The 21,187-nt window shown below is 35.1% G+C and overlaps 1 protein-coding gene across 2 annotated transcripts; it reads left to right on the top strand.

The window, feature by feature from the left end:
• Nucleotides 1–747: 747 nt before the first annotated feature.
• On the top strand, nt 748–20,377 carry LOC129282223 (ras-GEF domain-containing family member 1B-like). 2 transcript variants are annotated; one of them, XM_054918151.2, is made up of 13 exons: nt 748–1,268; nt 4,487–4,576; nt 8,346–8,423; nt 9,644–9,732; nt 10,967–11,108; nt 12,317–12,481; nt 13,282–13,353; nt 13,781–13,982; nt 14,396–14,475; nt 14,814–15,008; nt 15,617–15,740; nt 16,273–16,345; nt 16,812–20,377. In XM_054918151.2, exons 1-13 carry the CDS (start codon nt 1,185–1,187, stop codon nt 16,849–16,851), a joined length of 1,434 nt encoding a protein of 477 aa, XP_054774126.2. In that variant the 5' UTR covers nt 748–1,184; the 3' UTR covers nt 16,852–20,377. The 2 variants fall into 2 exon arrangements, with proteins under 2 accessions (XP_054774126.2, XP_063969572.1); XM_064113502.1 differs by lacking the exon at nt 748–1,268 and adding an exon at nt 3,834–4,308.
• Nucleotides 20,378–21,187: the final 810 nt, after the last annotated feature.

Consider the following 21,187-nt stretch of genomic DNA (forward strand, 5'->3'; position numbering starts at 1 on the left):
ATAAAATAAAACAAACAATTTACATAAGCACTCAAATCACATGTCATTCAAAATGCTCTATAAGGTCATCAAATGAAAGTTTGTTTACTCGTACAGTATTATTTATTAAGCATGTTCGGTACATGATGTATATTAATGTTTAGTATTGCTTTCATACATTTGATCTCAGTTTCAGGTCAGGTGATATTTTTTTTTAACTCATTTTGTTTGCAAAATGAAAGTATAATATTTCATTATGTTACTTCATATATAAAATAGCCCACCCACATCTACTTTCTCTATATGTAAAATGAAGCATTTTTTATTTAGCTTAATATTTGAAAAAATGGAGATGGTTTTGATAAATTGAAACTTGAATGAAGCTTTTCTGAAAAATTAATTATTAATTACTATAATTAGATTATTAATTTTATTGAAGAGTATTTAAGTGCACAAATCTTATGATAACAATTATTCATGACATCACCTACACATGAACACTACTTGAAAGAAGTCTATAGTTCACTTTAGAAACAAAAACACATTAATTAAAACCAAAAATAGCCCCATTTCTAAACATCCTCCTTCATTAAGTGGTCACAAATATGGAACATAGCAGGAAGTAGTTGTGTTACGTAGCTCGTTTATACAGTGAGGAAGCGAGCGGAAGGGGGCGGAGCGAGGCAAGCATAATAGCCTGCTGAGCTTTTCAAGTACAACTCATGATACGCTATCACACTATCTATTTTTAATCGGCTATTCTATCCCACTGAATGACATTGATATCAAGAGGAAGAGTCCCAAGTACGAAAGTTGGAGGGGAATTTCACCGCAAGGAGAGCAGTTTTTCCTCTCCGTCCGTCATATTACGTAGTGCCTCTGTGGGCAACGTGAAGTAGTTCTGGTTCTGGTGGTGGTGGTTAGGTGAAGTTGAGGTTTCCATAAGCATTCTGGATTGAAACCTGGGAGGATTATTTAAAGAATCGTTCATATCAAGATAACTTCATTCGTTAGTCTAGACAGCTTGATGTATAGGCCGACACAGTTGCAAATAGACTTCAAATAGACTTAATGTATAACTTCAGACGGAACTGCACAGTTTCAATAGTTTTTCTGCATCATCTGTTTTGTGGGACTTTGAGCCTATTTTAAGATTGAGGTTTATAGTTGGCATCCATTCTTGGTGGAGATAGTGCACATCAATCATGAAAGAAGTCATGAAGGAATTAACCACAAAGATCGGGGAGCGGAAAAGGCTCGGTCTGATTCTACAGGAGAGTACTAATAAGGTACGTGGTGATTATCAAATTGATCACTTCTCAGATAGAAGCTGGTTCATCAAACATTGATTTTGACCAGAAAGAAATTTTGATTCTAGTTACAATTTTACTTATTGTTTATAAATGCCATGTATGTTTCTCATTATGGATACATTGGTAAGTAGCCGAAACCAAATTTCAGTTTCAATTTTTATCTCCTACCCCTCTGACTCAAACTGTTGAGGTCTTATATGAAAAAAAAATCTTAGATAAGTTGTTTGAGAGTCATCTGATTGTCCTAGGGCAGATCTTAATGATTTTACTTCATAATGATTTTTTTATGTGCTAACAGAGTTTTCATTTGCTTTAATAGCAGGTCTTAATGATTTTGATCCTTATAAGATATTTGCCTACTCTATACTATACTTAATCATGCCAGTTATTATTCAACTTCTACCTTAATACAGCAAAGTACTTTCCTCCCCCATATTTTCCAGTTATGATTTCTATATACTCCCCTTTCTCTAGTATTGTGCAAACTTGATCTAAGACCGTAAAAGATAAGGTTTAATTCCTCGACCTACTTTGTTTTCATAATGGTCTTCAAAACTTGTGACAGCTAAATCATATTTCTTGGTTGCCTGCAGCCTCTTAGAAAGAATTTCACTGGTATTGTCGGCCAGAATATCTGACAGAAAATATGTGACAGTGTGTGAAAAATTTCCATCATTTCTTTCACAATACCGGGAGGCAGTTTTCTTTATTTTGCGAGTAGATCCAGGCTATTTCCTGTTGTTTCCTGTCACAATGCAAAGACTGGCACTGGACTGGGATTAAAACAACTTACGCTATGGCAATCATTCTGTCATTCACTGTTTTTTTTAATTAACTTTCTTATCAAAGCAGAGGAAGAACTTGTGAACTTGTGACTTTTTCCAATGAAGATATGAATTTGGGAGATAGGTCTACATGTAAGTGAATGTTGTGACCTGTTTCAGGAAGATATTAGATATTTATTACTATATCAATTCAATTCATCAAAGAGAAACATTGATAATAGTGGGAGAATACAGTGGCATATCTAGGGGGCATGTGCCTTGGGCGCCACTTCCAGAATCCAGGGGTCACCAAACAGGAAAAGTGGAAGGGGGAAGGTTTTTTTTAGGCCTAGAAAGTGTCATTTAGATGAAGGGGGAAGGAGAAAAAGTTAAATGAGAAACAAAAAAGAGAAAACTTTGATGTGATGAAGCTTTTAAAAAGTTAGAATTGGGCACGACTTCATGCAGTACTGAACCAGTGTAAAATGTTCGAAGGGGCACAATTTGAGGAACAATTTATCAAGAAAGACTAATGATACTATAAGGTCTACACTGCTACAGAATCAGAGTTTCACTGAAAAAGAAAGAAACCAAATTATAAAGATATGATGTATGCCTATTTATTGAAATAGAAGCACTCCTTGTGTTAATTTGCTGTTTAGGTAGAAACGCTGTATTTACACGTGACAAAATATTGGGAGCTGGCTCTTCTTAACACAGCTAGAATTCATTCGATGTTGTCATAAAAACACTAGTGCTGTGGAAGGACACCGATACTATCATATCTCTCATAACTTCACACATGCACATCATCTTTGCCTTATCAATATTTTCTTTGTGTACCTGCACTGATGGGGAAAACACCAGTTTCGGTTATTTTGATAGTGGTAGAATGAGTCACAACTTGTGGGAAAAGTGGCTTTAAGATCACAAGGGATGAGTAAGGTTCATTCTTTGATATAGGTTAGCGAACTCTTGTTATTTATTAAGTTTCCTCTTCCATGTTTGTACATGTGCTATTTTAGTGTGTAAACTATAGCATCAAAGTGAATGATACACAAATTCAAATAGCCAAAGTATTTTTTTGTGGTTTAAAAGTGATTTTATAAGTATGTGGATTATTTATGATGTGGTCACTCATAGTTATTTGCTTTTAAGGTTTGAGGTTATAACTGTGTGATTTCATTCTTCATTGTTATTTTAAAGGATATCCAAGTTTTAATTATTGGTCATGTTTACCACAAATAGACCAATTAAAAATTAATTGTTTGTGGAATAGAATTATATATCTCAGTTTACAATGACAAGGTATAGGCTGAGGCCATTGCTGTGTGAATTATTACTGACCATAATTTATAGGTCCAACTCCAAGTTGGATTATATTACTAGTATCACTAATGTCTAATCTGAAAAATCATGAAGCATATGACAGTATATTATCGTGACAGAGAAACCAACGTCACTATAAAAAGAATGAGGGATATTAACTAATGAAATAAAAAAGAACGTAAATTTAACTTGTGACTCTGACAAGACTATGAAATCTATTTATTTACATTCTAGCACCAACCTCCAAGAGCATGGGTGTAACCATGGTGATAAACTTGAGAGAAAGGTCTGATAGGGTCATGAATGCATGGAATTCAGGTCCCATGATACAGCAGGAATGTTGTTGATTTTCCCCAGCCAAGTTTATCAGCGATTGACCTTTGACCTTTGAGGGATTATGTTGTAAATCTCTCTGGTGTAAAAACAACTCTCTATTTGCTTGAACTTCACATTGCAGTGAAGAAATCTATTTGCATGACTCTTCTCCGAAAAGTAAATGTGCTTGACAGAATAATCTGTCGTAACTGTCTGCTCTGGAACTTGGTTTTGTCCATGGATTGGAGTCTACAACTCAAAGAAGTTACAACCATAGAAAGTGGAAAGGTTATGATTGTTTATTGAAAGAGGAATTCAACTGATGACACAGTCAAATAAAATTGCAACTGTGTTGAATTTGTTTGTCTTTCATGGAAGAGATCAAAATAGATACTGTAGATTTTCTTTTATGGGGATAATAAACAGTGGGCAGCTTGCATGGCTCCTCTGTAATGGATGAAGCCTTCCCCTTCCAAGAAGGGGGAAGAGGTTGCTTCTACCATGGAGTATTTTATTACAGTCTTTCAAAGGATATTTTAATCCTGAATTGTAGAAGCAGTGATGCAGACTTTCTTTCGTAATGATGAGTAACTCCAAGATCTGACATGGTATGTCTTTCATTGTTGAAAAGAAATGTAAATACTTCTAAATATATTTTTTCCTAGAATATGTATTATATATTCCCATTTGGCATTTTCCTATTTATGTGAATTTTAATATGCTTAGCTAGACGATATTAACAAATCATTTTTTTTCAATTTTTCTTTTCTATTTTGTGCATTGCAGGCATTGGTATACCAAGATGGCATCCTTACATCCGGGACGCTGGAAGCTTTCGTACAGCATCTCGTTCCCACAGCAACATACTACCCAGATGTAAGTACATGTACACTGATCTCATTATGATAGCGGGGCTTTTTTGCTCTTCACAGGAGGTGGTTTCAGACCGCCTCGAAGTTCGCCAGTTCCAGGTATTCTCTGATCGGGAAATTTACCCCGATCAGAAAATACCAGGTATTTTGGCGGTCTGAAAGCAAACTACGCGTAATATCCCCGAAAGAAAATACCCGATAAATAGTAGGTACTTGGCGAAATTACGAGAACTTTCGCGGGGATTTTTCCAAGGTCGTGGGTATTTTGGCGGTCTGAAAGCAAATTACGGGAACTTTTAGCCCAGCGTGTCGTTGGGTGCGGCGCCGTGCATGGGTTGCTGCTGGGCTAGTGATTTTGAATTTCGCGCCTTGCTGCTTATCAGACCATACTGCGCATGCTCGTAACTTCAGGAACTTATCCCGAAGGGTATGTTTCAGGGCGGTGTGAATGCAGGAATAATTAAAGGGTATTTTTCAGCCTAAAAAAGTTCTCGTAATTTAACGGGGATTCTTGTGATCGAGGCGGTTTGAAACCACCTTTTGTAGACTATATGCCCCTCCCCTTTTTGATTGCGGCTCCTCTGTTCAAATGGGTGATCAAGCGATTCTTATTGTAACCAACCCTCTTACTATTGAAAGATTAGTTGAGATTGATCATGCATGAAATCATCATTTTCTAAAGAGAAAAACAGATTTTCAATCAGCTTGCTGAGATTGAAATGATGAAATCTGATAAACTTTTAATCTCTCATTCCTTGGCGATTGTATTTGCATTTTCTTGTTTGGAAAGGAAGATGGGGGTATTATTGCTAGGGAGAGGTTTGGAAAGTAAAAAAAACAATGGTTATAAATTTGGTAATGTGAACTGTCTTCACCTTGTAGAAGATTAACCAAAGTATCCTACTAGACTGTTAAGTTATCCAAATGAAAAAGAATCTAGTAATGATGAGAAAAGAATGGAATAGCCTATAGTTTTCTTACACCATGATAAAGTGTACCTCGATGCACATAAGATGCAGTATTAATTCTCCATGCAGACAAGAAGTGAGTTATTTGAGGTGTACAAACACTTGTACACTACACTGCATAATGAAAGCTCGGTCTACTAACTACAAAATACACCCACTGAATAAGATAAGGTCTGGAGTTGCAGACTATCGCAGTCCAACATTATTACTAACACGTCTAACCAAGCATGCATGAAGTTCAGTGCTAATGATTTTTACCATGCCAGCAATGGACTCCCAAGGTCCTTCTCTACCTAGTAATTTCATTGCAGAAATGTCAACTAAAGAAATCGTTCGCAGTGGATACCAATAAAAGAACAGCAGTAAAGTGCAGTGGTATTTTGCATGAGTGAAAATATGGGCAGAAAATGTCACAATGGCTTCAATATCGGTGGTGTCACTTTTGAGTAGGCGTTTGGCATTCTGTCTCAGTTCACTACAAGATTATGAAAAGAAAAATAAATTATTCATGCATCCATGAACTTCTGAGAAGGTCCCTTGGAATGAAAGAGACTCTTGGAAAAAGATTAATAATACTACCAATTTTTCCAAGAAGTCTATAGGCCTATAATGGGTGTTTGGGCATCATTGATATCCATTTACTCATTGGATAGCTGATCATGTGAAACCTTTTGCAAATTCTTATGAATAGGCCCACTACTTTTTCTTGAAATTAATACATATATTGAAGAATATCATGAGATTTTGCATAGCATGATGCATTGTGGCTGACACTTAAAAGTCTATCAAAGGAAATGTTCTCATTTCAACAGTAGCTTGCAGCCATTGTTTTTTGTGGTTGCCTTTTTATAGTAGGTAGTTGGTTAGTGCGATTTCACAGTGGCTCTACCAGTGTTCACCTATAAATATACTTGTAGGCCCTATATCTTTTCAGATTTGTAAGATTATTTTGAGATCCACCCCACTAAAAATAGCTTTATTTCAGCATAGTTTACAGCACCTGTGGATTAGGTAGGCCTATAGCCGGGCTTTTAGGTAGTACAAGTTTTGACAGTATTGCACAGATACACAACAAAGATGACAGTTAAACGCATGATCAGAGGGGATTGGTAAAAGAATTTGATCAATTATCGGTCTTTCCTGATCCTATATCCTCACCTCACTTGGAAGCCAGGTCAAGACATCTCCAGACATCGATCTCTACCTCCCTTCAATCATAGCTTTTAACATACATCAGTACAACTATTCCCCCCTTTCCTTGGTAGCTTGTATCAATTATCCTCCTTTCCTGGGGTTGGTTCCATCAGGTGTGTTGTCAGTGTGAATTTCCTTGACAAATTTTCTCCCAGCCAATCAGAGTCAAGGATTTCAGTAGCTTATAACATACAATCATAGACAAATTACTTCACGAAATGCCCCCTAATTGCCTCACCTGTAGACAGACCAAAGTAATAAGATACCCCATTCCAGACAAGTAAACACACCTCATCCCCCTCCTCAGTAGCTTTTATCAATTTGATATGAAGTGAACTTTGTTGTAGTGCATTTCAATTACCCCTCTCCATCTACATCTAGGCCTGTCTCCTTTCCATGACATCCCTTTATGCCTATTTATTATATATTTATGAACTTCAACCTCAACTTCTGTTGTCAATAGTTAGCTTTAATTAGTTATACATTCAGTCATTCATGACTTCAGTCATGCAATAAATAGGCCTATAAGATGACTTTCTTGTGTTTTTATCAATGTGCATATCTCTATATGCGCAAGCCTTCTACTGGGTTTATCAATTGTATATCTATTCTGTTTTCCCCTAATTATAGCTTGTATCAATACCACATCTTTCCCACCCCTTTCTAACAATAGCTTTTATCAACGAGAAATCAATGCTGATACATACCCCTTTCCATGGTAGCTTTTATCAATTACCCATCTTCTGTACCCCCTGTCGAAGGTAGCTTGTAACAATTATTCATGTATCCTGTCTTCATGTCCCCTTGGTCCAGCCCACCTTTCAATCCTAACCCATCAATACCTACCACTGGGGAGCGCAGAACCTGGCCCCAAAGTCCAGCGCTGAATTTCCCCACTTCCGGAAATTCGACCTTCATTGATCGCTCCCGAGAGGCGAAACTCACGCTGCGACCACAGCAGACGTCACTGTCTGTGAAGGCTAAAAATATGACCGTGAACCTCTGACAATGGGGTTGTCCTGGCAACCAGATTTGAGGCAGGGAGTGCCAAATATGTGAATCCTAGTTAAGCACCCACATTTTGTTGTGGTTTATTCTTTTGTCACTTGTTAGGCTGAGCCTTCTCAGGTGTTTTGGGTCTATTTGGTCAGCCTACATGGATTTAGTTACTTGGAAACATACCATGTGATTGTTATTCCTGGATGAAAATAGGTGGACTACTAAATTCTTAATTTTTCTTGGAGTCACGTACAGTCTTTTCCCATGTATCCAGTTTGAAATAAATTCAGTTTTACAACAGTACCTGATGACATATAATCCATTCTACTGTAAGTCTGCATGTACCAAAATGAGCTTTCAAATTGTAGATATTGATTGTGTTCCTTTATGTTTCATGATCCATGAGTTTTTACTTTTCTTATTGTGAATCCTTATAAGGGACTTTACAGCAGAACAATATGTGATGACGTAAAACAACAATTTCTCTCATTTGATTCTGAAACTCTTTTCACAGCCAGGTTCCGCCAAGCTCCATTGAAGCAGCCAGTCAATGCCAATGCCAAATTTATCATAAATCTAACATTTTCCCATGTTTTTCTCTTGTTCTTGCAGAGGACATACCTGTTTGCATTCCTGCTCACATCAAGGTTACATATCAAACCGCACCAGCTTCTCAATGATGTCTGCCAGGTAGGTTTAACTCTTTTGCTTCTGTGGGAACAATCCTTCTATACAAAACTGGGTGTGTTAAAAGTGCAACTGGGATTCAAATGGTTAATCTATTGTGATGATGGTGTTCAATGAATATGGATGATACAATGAAATTGTGAGTGGTAAGGTGTATAGAAAGTATGTGTTAATTATTTTGCCAATAATTACAAAACAAATATAATTGTAAATGATTATGCAAAGGGTAGAAATTTCACAAAGCATGCGAAGGAAGAGGTTTATTCAGAGTTAAGATGAGAAGACGGACAGTCAACCTGCCCGAAACGTCGAGTCTCTCTACTACTCATCATCTCTACTCGCCGACTCAAGCCAGCATCTCCTCACTAGCTCTACTACTCAAGCTGTTCTCAACTCATCAATCTTTCCTGGTTTACAGTCCTTTTCAGGACTACTTTCAAGAAAGAATACTCTACTCTCAAATCTCCACTTTCTCGCCTATCCATTTCTTCTCTTCTCCTATCCACTGTTTCTACAACACTTCACATGGTGTACCGTAAACCACATCAGCGATTGTACATACCACCATGCAAACCTTCAAACAACATCTGAGAATTTATTAATTTTTTTCAAGCTAGGATTGGATATTGGGGCTCAACTATGTAAAATCGGTTACATGTATTTCCTTATGAGATAAGATAAGGTAACAAGGAAATTCTTTCTGGAAGCCAGAACATTCATATGTTTTATGCGAAGGTCTTCCTTACTTCCGGCATGGACCTACTACATTGAGATAGGTCCATGCTTCCGGTTAAACAGCTAGGCTCCAATACAAAATGATGCAAGTCCTGGTCCAATGCATATAGTTTTGTTTTTACAATAGACACAACGTGATATCATTTACGTACTTACGTGGGAGGATAGAGCTTGGTAATTTTGTGGTCTGTGTTCCTTTTGTCATTGATGAACTTAGTTGTTTACAACTCTCTTAATTGATACACCATTGTTTGTTTTTGATGGTGTGAATGTTACCATGGCGATTTGTTAGATACAGCATTGTGGTTCCTATATCTATACCACCTTCCTCATGAAATAGTCAGTAGGTAACTAAGAATCACACAGATCACATCTCCAGATAGGAATAATAGAAATTAGATCTTATTATCTTTTGGAGGAAACAAGAAGGTGACCTAACTTGTGATTACATTGACATTGACGATTTGAACGAACTTTCTTCCATTCAGGTGTGCATCAGACAACAGAGGCTAACTTCGAAGGACGTCGACAGAGAGGCCATCAGGAAGTTCGGTCCGAATCTCATGCAATTACTCAGGTAAGTGGCTACTTAAACATTTTATCCACAAAAACATTTTCCCCCCAATCGTCAGGCCTGGTTTAGTTTGACTTCAGCTGTCATTTAGGTATTAAATCTGAATTGGTGAACTCTGATATGAACTTCAACTGAACTTGGGGCAAGTCTGTGAGCTACACTGTTTGTACTTTGAAGAGAATGGAGTAAACTCGTGGGAAAAAGTAGATGCTAGTACGGACCAGTGTCCGTATTTTTATAGCTGGGTTGAACAAAGTTCGTTTATGATGTTGAGCAGCTTTACTACAGAACAGTTCAGCCACCAATTCATAGTCGATATGCAAATATGCATTCTGTTTCGTATCAATACCGGTAGTCTGATTTTTGTGCTGCTATAATTATCTACTGATGCAAATGGATGCATTTTGAAATAGAAAAAGATGCCATATTTGATTGTCTCTTTTCCTTGTCAATTGCTAATTGGAATGTATAACTGGAGGCTGTGAATGGGTTTACAGTGATTATTCACGGGTAATAAAACCCCACTGTTGTGATCTGATTGGACCCATTCAGAGGCGACTAGGCCTCCAATTATTACAAGCCTTTCAAAACTTCCGATAGAGCAGCAAGAAGTTGACCTCACTCATTCATTCTACTTCCTGTCTTTCGTGACCTCATGCAGCAGCCATTGACCCCCCTTAGGTTATGAAAATGAATTTTATGTTCAAGGGATTAACAGGTTTTTGTATGGTCATGGCCATGTGGCTCAAAACTGAACTTAATGAGGTCATGGAGTTGAGTTAACATGCACTTTTTATCTGGTTGTTGATATGTATTTTACTCAGGATATTGTTTCATTTCAAGCATGAGTTAACCTTTGAGTTTGAGTTAATGACCTGTATGAATTGTAAACATGCTAACTATTGGTAAATTTGATCATGATAAATCAATGTATACTTTCTGTAGCAAGAAACTGACCAGCAATCAATTGCAATTTGTATTTGATTGTAATATCTATGATTGGTTTGGGAACCTAAACTTGACTTGCGTCTGACTGTAATACCCCCTTAGTATGTTAGCTTTTTCTTTATCTAATAATCTTTATTTCATAATATCATTTGATATGCACCTTGAACAAATATATTTCTATACATAACAAACAATAACAGAGCAAAGATATAAAGTTTAATAAAAGGATAGAAATTAAATTATTTCAATACAGTAGAAATTATATGATTATTTGATTTTATCTTTCCAGTGAGTGGACTGAGACGTTTCCATACGACTTCAGGGACGAGAGGATGATGAGACACCTCAAAGACATCACCCAGAAGTGCATCGCCATCGACCCCACCCTCAGGAAAAGTGCCGGACAACTCATGCAGGGCTTAATAAGAAGGGTAAGTGTAGGGGAGGAGGAGTGGGTAGGGGTAGGTAGTCACACAGGCAAAGAATACAAAGATTATGACAATCTACAAAGGCATTTTCCAGAAGTGCTTCGCCATCGACCCCACCCTCGGGAACAGTGCTGCATGGGCATCTCATCCCGAGCTTAATAAAGAAGGGTAAATTAAGGGATTGGGGAAGATGCTATACATACAACCAGGGCACGTAACACAAAGATAGTTTTCTTCTAAAAGAAACTGTAGTTCATTTTCACAAAAGTGTAGGGGGGCGGGCTTGGGATAACATAGATTTGGTTCAAAATCAATTTCATTCTTTCATTCCTAATGTTACTTTTTACATACAAAATGAAGGAAGCAACAATATTTCACTCACGAAACTGTAATAGATCTCCTACTTGAGAATGTGAAGACAGAAAATTGAGTGGGAAGTATAAGAATAAAAGAAAACAAATATATTTGTGTGGGAGAGCAAGAAATACGATAATAAATGAACGTCATAATGATCATCATTACTGACACCTACAAGCAAAATGTGTGTTTCTTTTATAAACAAGGGGGTTAGATTTAAAGCTCAAGTTCAAATGAATGGATTATCATTCTTATAAGATTAATCGTAATGTAAACATTGTGATTGAAATAGTCGTGGGATGAGGAAGGAAGACAAGAAAGTGATTAAAAACAAGGAAATATCACAATTAAACCTTGAAATTGCTCTAAATATAGCAGAGATTTGAAGGTTTCAATGCATGATTATGATACTGAAAACAAAAGCATTCATTTTTTTAATGTCATTTATAAAAGGAATTATAAAAAACACCCATGTTAGTAAAACTGGAAAACATAATGTTCATATTTGCAGAAAGTATTGGATCTTCCCCTTTGGTGGGATATTATGAATTTTAAGAATCAATAGCATTTCAAGAATATTTGCTGTCGTAATGAAATACAAATATTCTCAAGATTACAACTAAAACAATAGTCTTCAATTGAATTTGTCATTTACAAATTCATTTACCTCAAATGAAATATATATAGTGTGTATTGTCATGATGATCTTTATTAGAGGGCACATTTGATTGTGAATTTGCAAAAAATGCAAAACTACCAGCTACAAAATTGATTGGTTTTGAATTAATCTAACCCATTTTAAATCTTTACTTTAGCTCATAACTTATCCTCCATCTTTTATCTTGTTGTTACAGCTTGCCACGTTAGAGAAATACGAGGATGTCTTAGCGAGGGTCAACACTGCAGCGTCAGAGAGGATGCACGCCCTTCGAGCAAACCCGGCTTCTTTCCAGATGAACATCATGGATGTCTGCCCGCATCCACATGTCCTAGCTCAACAGCTTACCCACATAGAACTGGTAAGTGTTGAGATTAATTTGCTAATTGATAATAATAATGGTAATATAGTCAGTTTTTATAAAGTGCAAATTACAATGAAGTTTCTTTGTGCTCTGAAATAGAAATATCAGTGGGAAAAGTGAGGAAGAAAAAAAAAATTATTGGAACATGTTATTAAAGTATCATGAGACACAGAACTACTTACAACACATCATGAATCAGTAAAATTAGGCGATAATGTTTGGCAATAGTAACATTGAATATAACACAGGATTAAATAGATCCAAGAGACATGCTGTATTCTTTGATACTCTCAGAAAGTTTGTTTTATAAATGGGGGACTGCACATAAACATATTCTATGTCTACTGATTAAACATGAACTTTGAGATGATCTACAATGTTGTTGTTTAAGTGAAGGAATTTACATCTATTTATTAGATTGTATTCTAAACAATACCCTCTGGTAGGATATGAACAAAATGATAATTTAAGTTAATTAGTAGATGTGTGGTTACCCACAGAAACGTAGACTACAAATACTAACAATCTGTTGTTAGATACATACACATACTTATAGAAGATTATTATCTTTTGTGGAGTGGTCCCACTTCCTCCCTTTGATTGGAAATGTAAACAAATCTTTCCTACTCAAATATTTGCTAGACATGCCCTAATTCATTCTCTATTTATTTTTTTTCTTCAAGTGTATGTTTATGAATTTTGCATATGGCGGTGCATTTTTTTTTTTTTATATTCAGTAGTAAAATATGTCTTGACTGAATTATTAATTTGATTTTTTTTTTTTTTTTTTTTTACAGGAGAGATTGACGAATATTGGGCCAGAGGAGTTTGTGCAATCTTTCATCAAACAAACTGATTCTGATACTCAAGTAGGTTTCTATATTTTTATCTCTCTTTGTATTTATCCATCTATCCATCCATCTTTCTATCCTTTGATCTACCCATCCATCTACACACCCACCCACCCATACATCTGTCCATCCATATATCTATGTATATATGTATCCATATATCAGTCTTTCTATATATATATATTCCTTTAACCTTTTGTCCGTAAGTTTTCTATCCATTAATCTGTATAGACCTAATAAATATGAATTTGAATATCAAGATTAAGAATGGAACTATACATATTGGTTTAATAATCAGACCCAAAAATGAACAGCACAAATTTGTTTTCTTTGAATCAATTTCATATTCATTAACCCATCTATATTTCACCTTTTATAGTAAACATGTCACATAATAGAAACCCTTTTATTCTAAACACAACTATTCCTGGTCTTATTCTTGCAGACGGTAAAGTTCCAGGACCTGAAGAGGACCAAGAACCTAGAGGCTTACGTGGAATGGTTCAATCGTCTGAGTTTCTTGGTAGCGACAGAGGTCTGCATGCACATAAAGAAGAAGCATAGAGCTCGCCTCATTGAGTACTTCACTGATGTCGCTCGGGAGTGCTTCAATATCGGCAACTTCAATTCTCTTATGGCAATTATGTGTAAGTTCCTGAACTAGATAATAATTTAAATGATTTAAAATAAATAATTGAATTGAATTAATCAATCCACACTACTCTGAATAAAGTGTTTTATTAAAGTTTGCCTGTTTTTTTGTAATTTTAAGTTTTCTTAGAGTTGCAGCCTTGATTAAATAATGAGCAATCCTTCAGAGTTTTGAAAACTACGAGTCTGTCAGCACAAATTCACAGCTGAAGTTTTAAGTTTTGCTCAAGACATGCAATAGAGGCTATAAAAGTATTTGAATAAACATAAGAATATGTGTATACCAACTATTCATGATCATATCAAGAAAGTGACATTCAAAAAATAATATCAAACATTTCTATAGGCCTACTGTGGATAACTTATGTTGATGTATAATCTTGAAATTATTTCTTTTTTAACTTTTCAGCTGGTCTTAACATGAGTCCTGTTGCAAGGTTAAAGAAAACATGGAACAAGATCAACACAGACAAATTTGACTGCTTAGAGGTAAGTATCTTATACCTTCATTTGAAAATATAAATGAAAAGGGTCCTACAATCAGTGTAATTTATTGTTGATGTCCTGGTTCTGATTGAATAAGGATAAAAAAAGATAAAAATGAAGTTTAAGATAAAGGAAAATTTCGAAAGATGATTTTGATTCATTTCTTTTCTGTAGCAGGAAAAATTAGATTTCTTCAACTAACTTGTTGCTTATGGTATAGTCTCTGGAGTGATGCGAGCTAGTAGTAAACATGTGAAAATGGTATATAAACAAAGAGAAATGATATAGGATCATGAAAATCAATTAACACACTTTTCTCCCCCCCCCCCCCCTCCATATAGCACCAAATGGACCCCACATCCAACTTCTCGACGTACAGACAATCATTGACAGCCGCCATGCAGAGAGCATTGAGTGCTCAGGACGGCGCCTGTGATAAGATAGTCATCCCATTCTTTAGTTTACTCGTCAAGGATCTTTACTTCCTCAATGAAGGCTGTAACAATAAGATGCCTAACGGATACCTCAACTTTCAGGTGAGAAGATGGAGACTAGGGTGGTTATTACAAACCAGTTGTATCTTGTCAGGAACCAGTTCAATCTTGTTGTAAACCAGTTCAATCTGGATTTAATAGTTTCCTTTATTAAGTAATTGAAGTAATATTATTAAGATTATATTTTGTTATAATGGGATTTGAAATGAAGGTATGGGAAGAATGAGTCAAGAATCAATGTGTCAGTGATTTCTACTGACAATTCTTATGAGTTTCTGAAATCTTCGGCCTAGGGAAAAAAATTCTTTGAATATTACTGGCCGAGTGTTTCACGTTATACCTCTCATGGAATAACCTTGTTAAACAAAGTTTTTTTTAAAGATGTGGTAAAATTTAAGTATTTCAAAATAGTTTATACTTAGTTTTGTTTATTCTAAAAACTTGTAATATAATGGTGATATATCCATGACATGCTCGTCAGAAGACAACAACACTTCTCTCATTTATCCTTATCCAAGAACAAAAAAGGAAACCTTTTAGTTTAATTTTGTAAATCATAATAACATGATATTGCAGCATTTCTTGCATACAAGAGCAGTGTATGAAGAGTACATTGTATCTTATTCTTTTTTATCTTTCTTATTTTACAGAAATTCTGGCAGCTTGCGAAGCAGGTGACAAACTTCATAACGTGGAAGTCTGTAGAGTGTCCGTACCCTAGGGATCGACAAGCCCTTAATTATCTTCTCACCGCACCTGTATTCTCTGAAAATTGTAAGTATATTAATTTCTAACTTTTCAACCCACTCCATCTAAAAGGTCCCCAAATTAACTAATGTACAACACTAGATATACAATAAAAATCTACAGTATTTTAGATGTTTTATTTAGAATTACAATAAGGGGATTGTTTGATTTTTTTTTAATTCTCAACAGCTGGGCACCATGTCATAATACATGTTGTCAGTTTCAAGTGCCTCCATTTTATGATAAAACTACTCCTTGTCATTCAATGATTTTTTTTTTTTTTTCCTTAGCTAATTTTTTTATTCCCTTTCCATAACACTTGGCAGTTAAATGCCATTGAAAATAAACGTTATGAAAAAAAGACTTATATACAAATACTTGAAGCTGTCTAAAGCTTTCACCTTAGGATGAAATAAAATCTAAATGCCTCACATAAAAGAAGAATTGGCTGTGTTTTATATGGAAGTACAAAACCTATTTTATTACATGATAGGAGAATGTAAATGAATACTGGCCAAGGCTATAATTCTTTGTTCATTTTCTATTGTTTCTCCAACAGCTCTCAATCTTGCCTCGTATGAAAGCGAAAGTCCAGAAACGGATTTTGAGAAGTCCCAATACAAGACCCTCAAGTAAGTTTTTAAAAAAGGGCAGACCCGAGCCCCGAAATTGACCCGAACTAGTGTATAAATCACCAATAAGACTGACCATACTAAATATGGCCAACAAATTAATATAAACACTATGTATAACAGAAAAGGATATTAATGTGGTTTAAATTGTTTTTTGAAGAGCTTATGTTTTAAGAAATATTTGTAGATTTAATTTGTATTTTTGTGGCACTGAGTAATCATTTTGATCAATTTACTATGTGTTCATAAATTGAATTAATGGAAAATGTTGACCAATGTTATAAGCTGGCCCTGAAATGAAAGGAATCCTCTATCAAGCACCAAATCTCCATTATCATGATGTAAACCAAATATACAATACTTGCTTGGTCAACAACGTCCCTACATCTTATGACTTGAATAGATTTCCTTGTCCATCATTATTTCCAATTTCTGATCAAATTATTCCTTTTTCTCCACCTTACAGGTTGCAATGCACGTCAACGACATCGTCAAAGTCATCATAGGCATGGTTGCCATGACAATGGCTGATGCTATCACATCTCACGAGAGCGAACTCTTGAACTGAAATCATTCATACAAAGAAACAGACAAAGCTACTGGTGGGTTGATGGTATCAGCATGAACTATGGGTTTACCCAAGAGACTCCAATTCATCCATATAGAAGATGGATAGAGAGCAAATTTTGTTTGCCAGCATCTAAAATGTGTAGGAATACCGAAGCACGATCGGAAACACCAATCGCCAGTGTGATGAGATCTGGATGACCCGAGATGCACCGCGACGGAGCAAAGAGTACTTATTATGACAGAAACCTGATAAAATCAGAAGCTTGAAAGAAAAGACTGATGAATGTAGAGATTGAAACCCTTATGTGGAGGGGGAGAATGGCACACATAAGATGATGTGTAGTTGAACAAAAAATTGTCTCTATGAATGCCTGATGCGATCCTGATCGAGATGAGATACACAAAGACTTGTAACTTCTTGAGGATGCGGGCGGTGATTAACTTCGCGGATCTAGTGTCGTCTGATGATGGAAGCAAAGAGTTCTTCAGGAAGTAGGAAGATCTGATGCAATCATGATATTAACCTCCAGGAGAGGAAAACTGCCTTTTAGCATCGGACATGAAATAGATTTCCTCTTCTCTCTGAAAGAACTCTAAAATCCGTACAAAAGCATTACCATATTCATCATCACCATGAATTATTTATGAGCTGGATTTGTCTTCTTTTAAACACCCTGTTGTGAATGGTCTGTTTGCAAATGCAAGCACTGGGAGTATTTCATGAAAACAATAATGTTGAATGTTGTTACAAGCTACTGTAAATCATTGCATCTGATTGGCTGAGAGTTTATTAGTCATTGAAATATCACTGACAAACCATTGCATGTAAGGCTCCCCTGAACACTCAAACAAGAAATGGTATTTCTACCTCTGTTTGGACAGGGTTTGTAATTTCTATTTAAAAAAATTCTTCTCAACAACAACTTCAACATTAGCTAATCCTACACTGTATTGGTGCTTATACAAAGTAGTAAAAAAGCCTGACAAAATGAAAGTCACGTCTTGACTATTCAAATAGTTCAATATATTAATCAAAAGAAATTTATATCACTGATCACTTCTTTTTTATTAGGCTTATCTAAAGTTTTACTTTGGCTGTGAATGTGAAGTAACATTTCCATCATGTTCTTGGGAGCAAGTTTTCTTGTGTATTTTTATATTCCAAATAATATTCTTCTTTGAATATTACCAGAAGAAAATCAGTTCTAATTGGTTTTTTGGAAGCAACCTTATTTTGATGGTTTGAAGAACTTAGGTTTTTAACATAAGTTAATTTTGTTCTTGCCCAAGTTGTAATTTTGCTAGTACTTTTTTCTTTCACTCTTTCCCCCACTTGATATTTTTTTTTAGTTTTGTATTATTAGACCAGTTGATAGTCTATGCCACTTTTATGTTTTCTAGCAACCTTTATTTAAGAATTGTTCTTTTCTGAAATTTGTGGTTTGATATTTCAGTTAGTTTATGCAGGGTATTCTTGTTCATTGTCTGTAGGGTTTGTCTAGTACCCAGTCCCTATTGATTCAATGTGACCAAATTTTATAAGTGTAATATCTGTTTACTTTCATATTGAATAGGCTGAATATTATTTTTCCTCGGTACTATGTCACATATTTTGTATATCCGTAGGTCAGTCATTCATATTTAATTATGGAATTTGGGTATTTTGTTTAAAGGAATAACTGTGTTGAAAATGCCTTTCAAGAACAAGCAAATATATATGTAAGAATAACTGCAGGTCCTCTTTTGCAAGTTTTAATACTGAGCAATTGTATACTATAATCCATATTTAACACTCCTGCTCTCTGTAAGAAGTAAATGAAGACAACTTTAAATGGTAAAGTATGAATATTATTTTCTGTTTAAAGGTAGTGGGACATGGTAGTAATTGACTTTGGCTAGAATCGCAGATAGAAATGCAAGCACAAAACAGTCATTTTGGGAACGCAATCAAAGATGCAGATTTCCAGTTTTTAAGCCCACCCACCACATATTGTTTGACCCGAAAGTAAAGGTCAAACTTTGGAGTGAAATAGTATATAATTCAAATAGTTCTGCAGATAATTTTTTTCAAAACATCTTTTTCCATTATTCTGATAAACATATTTTTTAGAACAAAAATTAAAAATTTAATTGAACTAAACATCTTTGAGAACTGTATTTCTATTATGGAAAGTGTTAATTGAACGCAGCCCTTAACCTGTAAACAAGGCTAGATTAGCACTGGAGTTGAAAACCAGTTGGGCTTGGCACAAAGTTAGTTTTTTACAGAGGCACTTGGTTCATTTGTTTGAAACTAGTCTGGTTTTAAACTAGCATTTCTAATCTTATCCGCAGGCTTCAGCATGTCACATTATCTTCTGGAGAATGATTGATAGAATGTCTTGCCTTTCAGTAGTTCACTAGTATTTTTGTTGGTGCCAAAGTAGCTATAATATTGTAGTACAGTAACTTTTTGTGAGAGTCATGGAAAATTAGGTGCTAACATGATTGCATCAATATCATGTACATGGAAGTGTGGCTTAAGCAAGAGAGAGTAGACTATTTATTTTGATACATGTAGAAATATAACTAGTCTTCTTTCAAGACTTGTATTTATTTAGGTCTAGTGATCATGGCTTGCTAATTAGAAGTGAATGGGAGGACCTGAAATCCATAAATTTTGATGGCTTGAGTAGAGAATAATCCCCAGTTTAGTCCCAAATTTCAGTTTTAATGTTATTTCATAGTAATTATATATGAATTAATTCATGATTTGGAGGATAACATTACGGTGTATTTATACTGCCCAATTTTCTATTTATATTGACAGATTTATATGAAGACGACAAATCATTTCCAACCCTTCAAACGTTTTTATAATTTTCATTACCACAAATCTCTCTTCCATTTTTAAAGTACTTAGCTCTAGGTAATTATCAGACACCAATTTTTGTGCCCAATATTTAGGCGAATAATTTTCCTAACCTAATCCTGTATTCTCCTTGAAAGCATTTTTGCTGATTTGTAAAAAAAAGTCAAAATTATCAGTGCAGTTATTTGAATTTTTAGACAAACTGCCATCTAAATTTTATAGTATTATTCACCTTAAATATTTATATTTAAGTTTAAATGTCTACAAAGCCTAAAATGATTATGTGATGTTCTTCAAATTTATATATCGTGATTGAAATCTTTTTAACTTTATAAATAATTTCAAAATGCTTTTTGTACAGTGTGGAATGTACATAATGCGTATGTACTTTTTATTATGTCCAGTGTATTCTGTTTTATGTACAGAAATGTATTCTATGGGGAAAACATATACATTGGATGTGTATTATTATCGCATGTCTATTTGATGAAAAAAATAGAATACTGTGTACATATGAAAATTCTATGTCAATCAATCTATATTAATGTCATATGTGAACTATATGATTGGACATGTAAATAAGAAATAAACACATCAAACGAATAATGCTAGATACTGTTTGTTGCATTTATTATGTTAATGATGAAGATGCGTGATGATCGAGTGTGTGTCACGAGACGTTGTGTGTGTCTCTCTTCTTCCATTTCTCTTCCTTTTTCCACTTTTCTTTCTCTATTCTCTTTCTTCCCCCTCTCTCTTTCTCTCATCTTTATCTCTCTCGCCTTCCCTCTTTCTTCTCCTTTTTTCCTATCTCTACTTTTATTCTCTCTTCTTTCTCTTATCTCTACCCCCTACTCTCCTCTCTTTCTCCCTTCCCACTTCACTAATTCTCATGTTCTCTCCCAATAATAAATTAATTTGAAGATAAAGAGGAAAGCATAACAGCGAAAATTTCATCAAAATTAGATTTACCAGTTATGATTTGTCGTCAAAAAAGTAGTATGTTTGCACGGTTTTTATCCAATTCGTCTACTTTCATCTAGTCTGATGCCATTCTGTCTAATAACCAGTTGGTCCCATGGCCATTTAGTCCATATACCATTTGGTCTAATTGGACCAAGTGTTAAATTGTGCAAAATAAATTAAATTGATATTAAACCAACTGGTTATGTGACGAAATGGTGATTATAGACAAAGTGATGATTGGACCAAATGGTTAATGGGCCAAATGGTTGTTGGGACGAAATGGCATTTGAAAGTAGACCATGTGGTGAGAGGACGAGTTGGCAGTAGACTAATTTACCGTTTGCACAACATGTGATATGCAAATGAAAGAGCTTCTGATTGAATTATATTAAATACAATAATGGAAAATTAATAATGTTCAAGGTAGAATAAAACCATTAATACTTGAGGAGATG

Source organism: Lytechinus pictus, chromosome 18 (assembly GCF_037042905.1).
Source record: "Lytechinus pictus isolate F3 Inbred chromosome 18, Lp3.0, whole genome shotgun sequence".
NCBI lineage: Eukaryota > Metazoa > Echinodermata > Echinoidea > Temnopleuroida > Toxopneustidae > Lytechinus > Lytechinus pictus.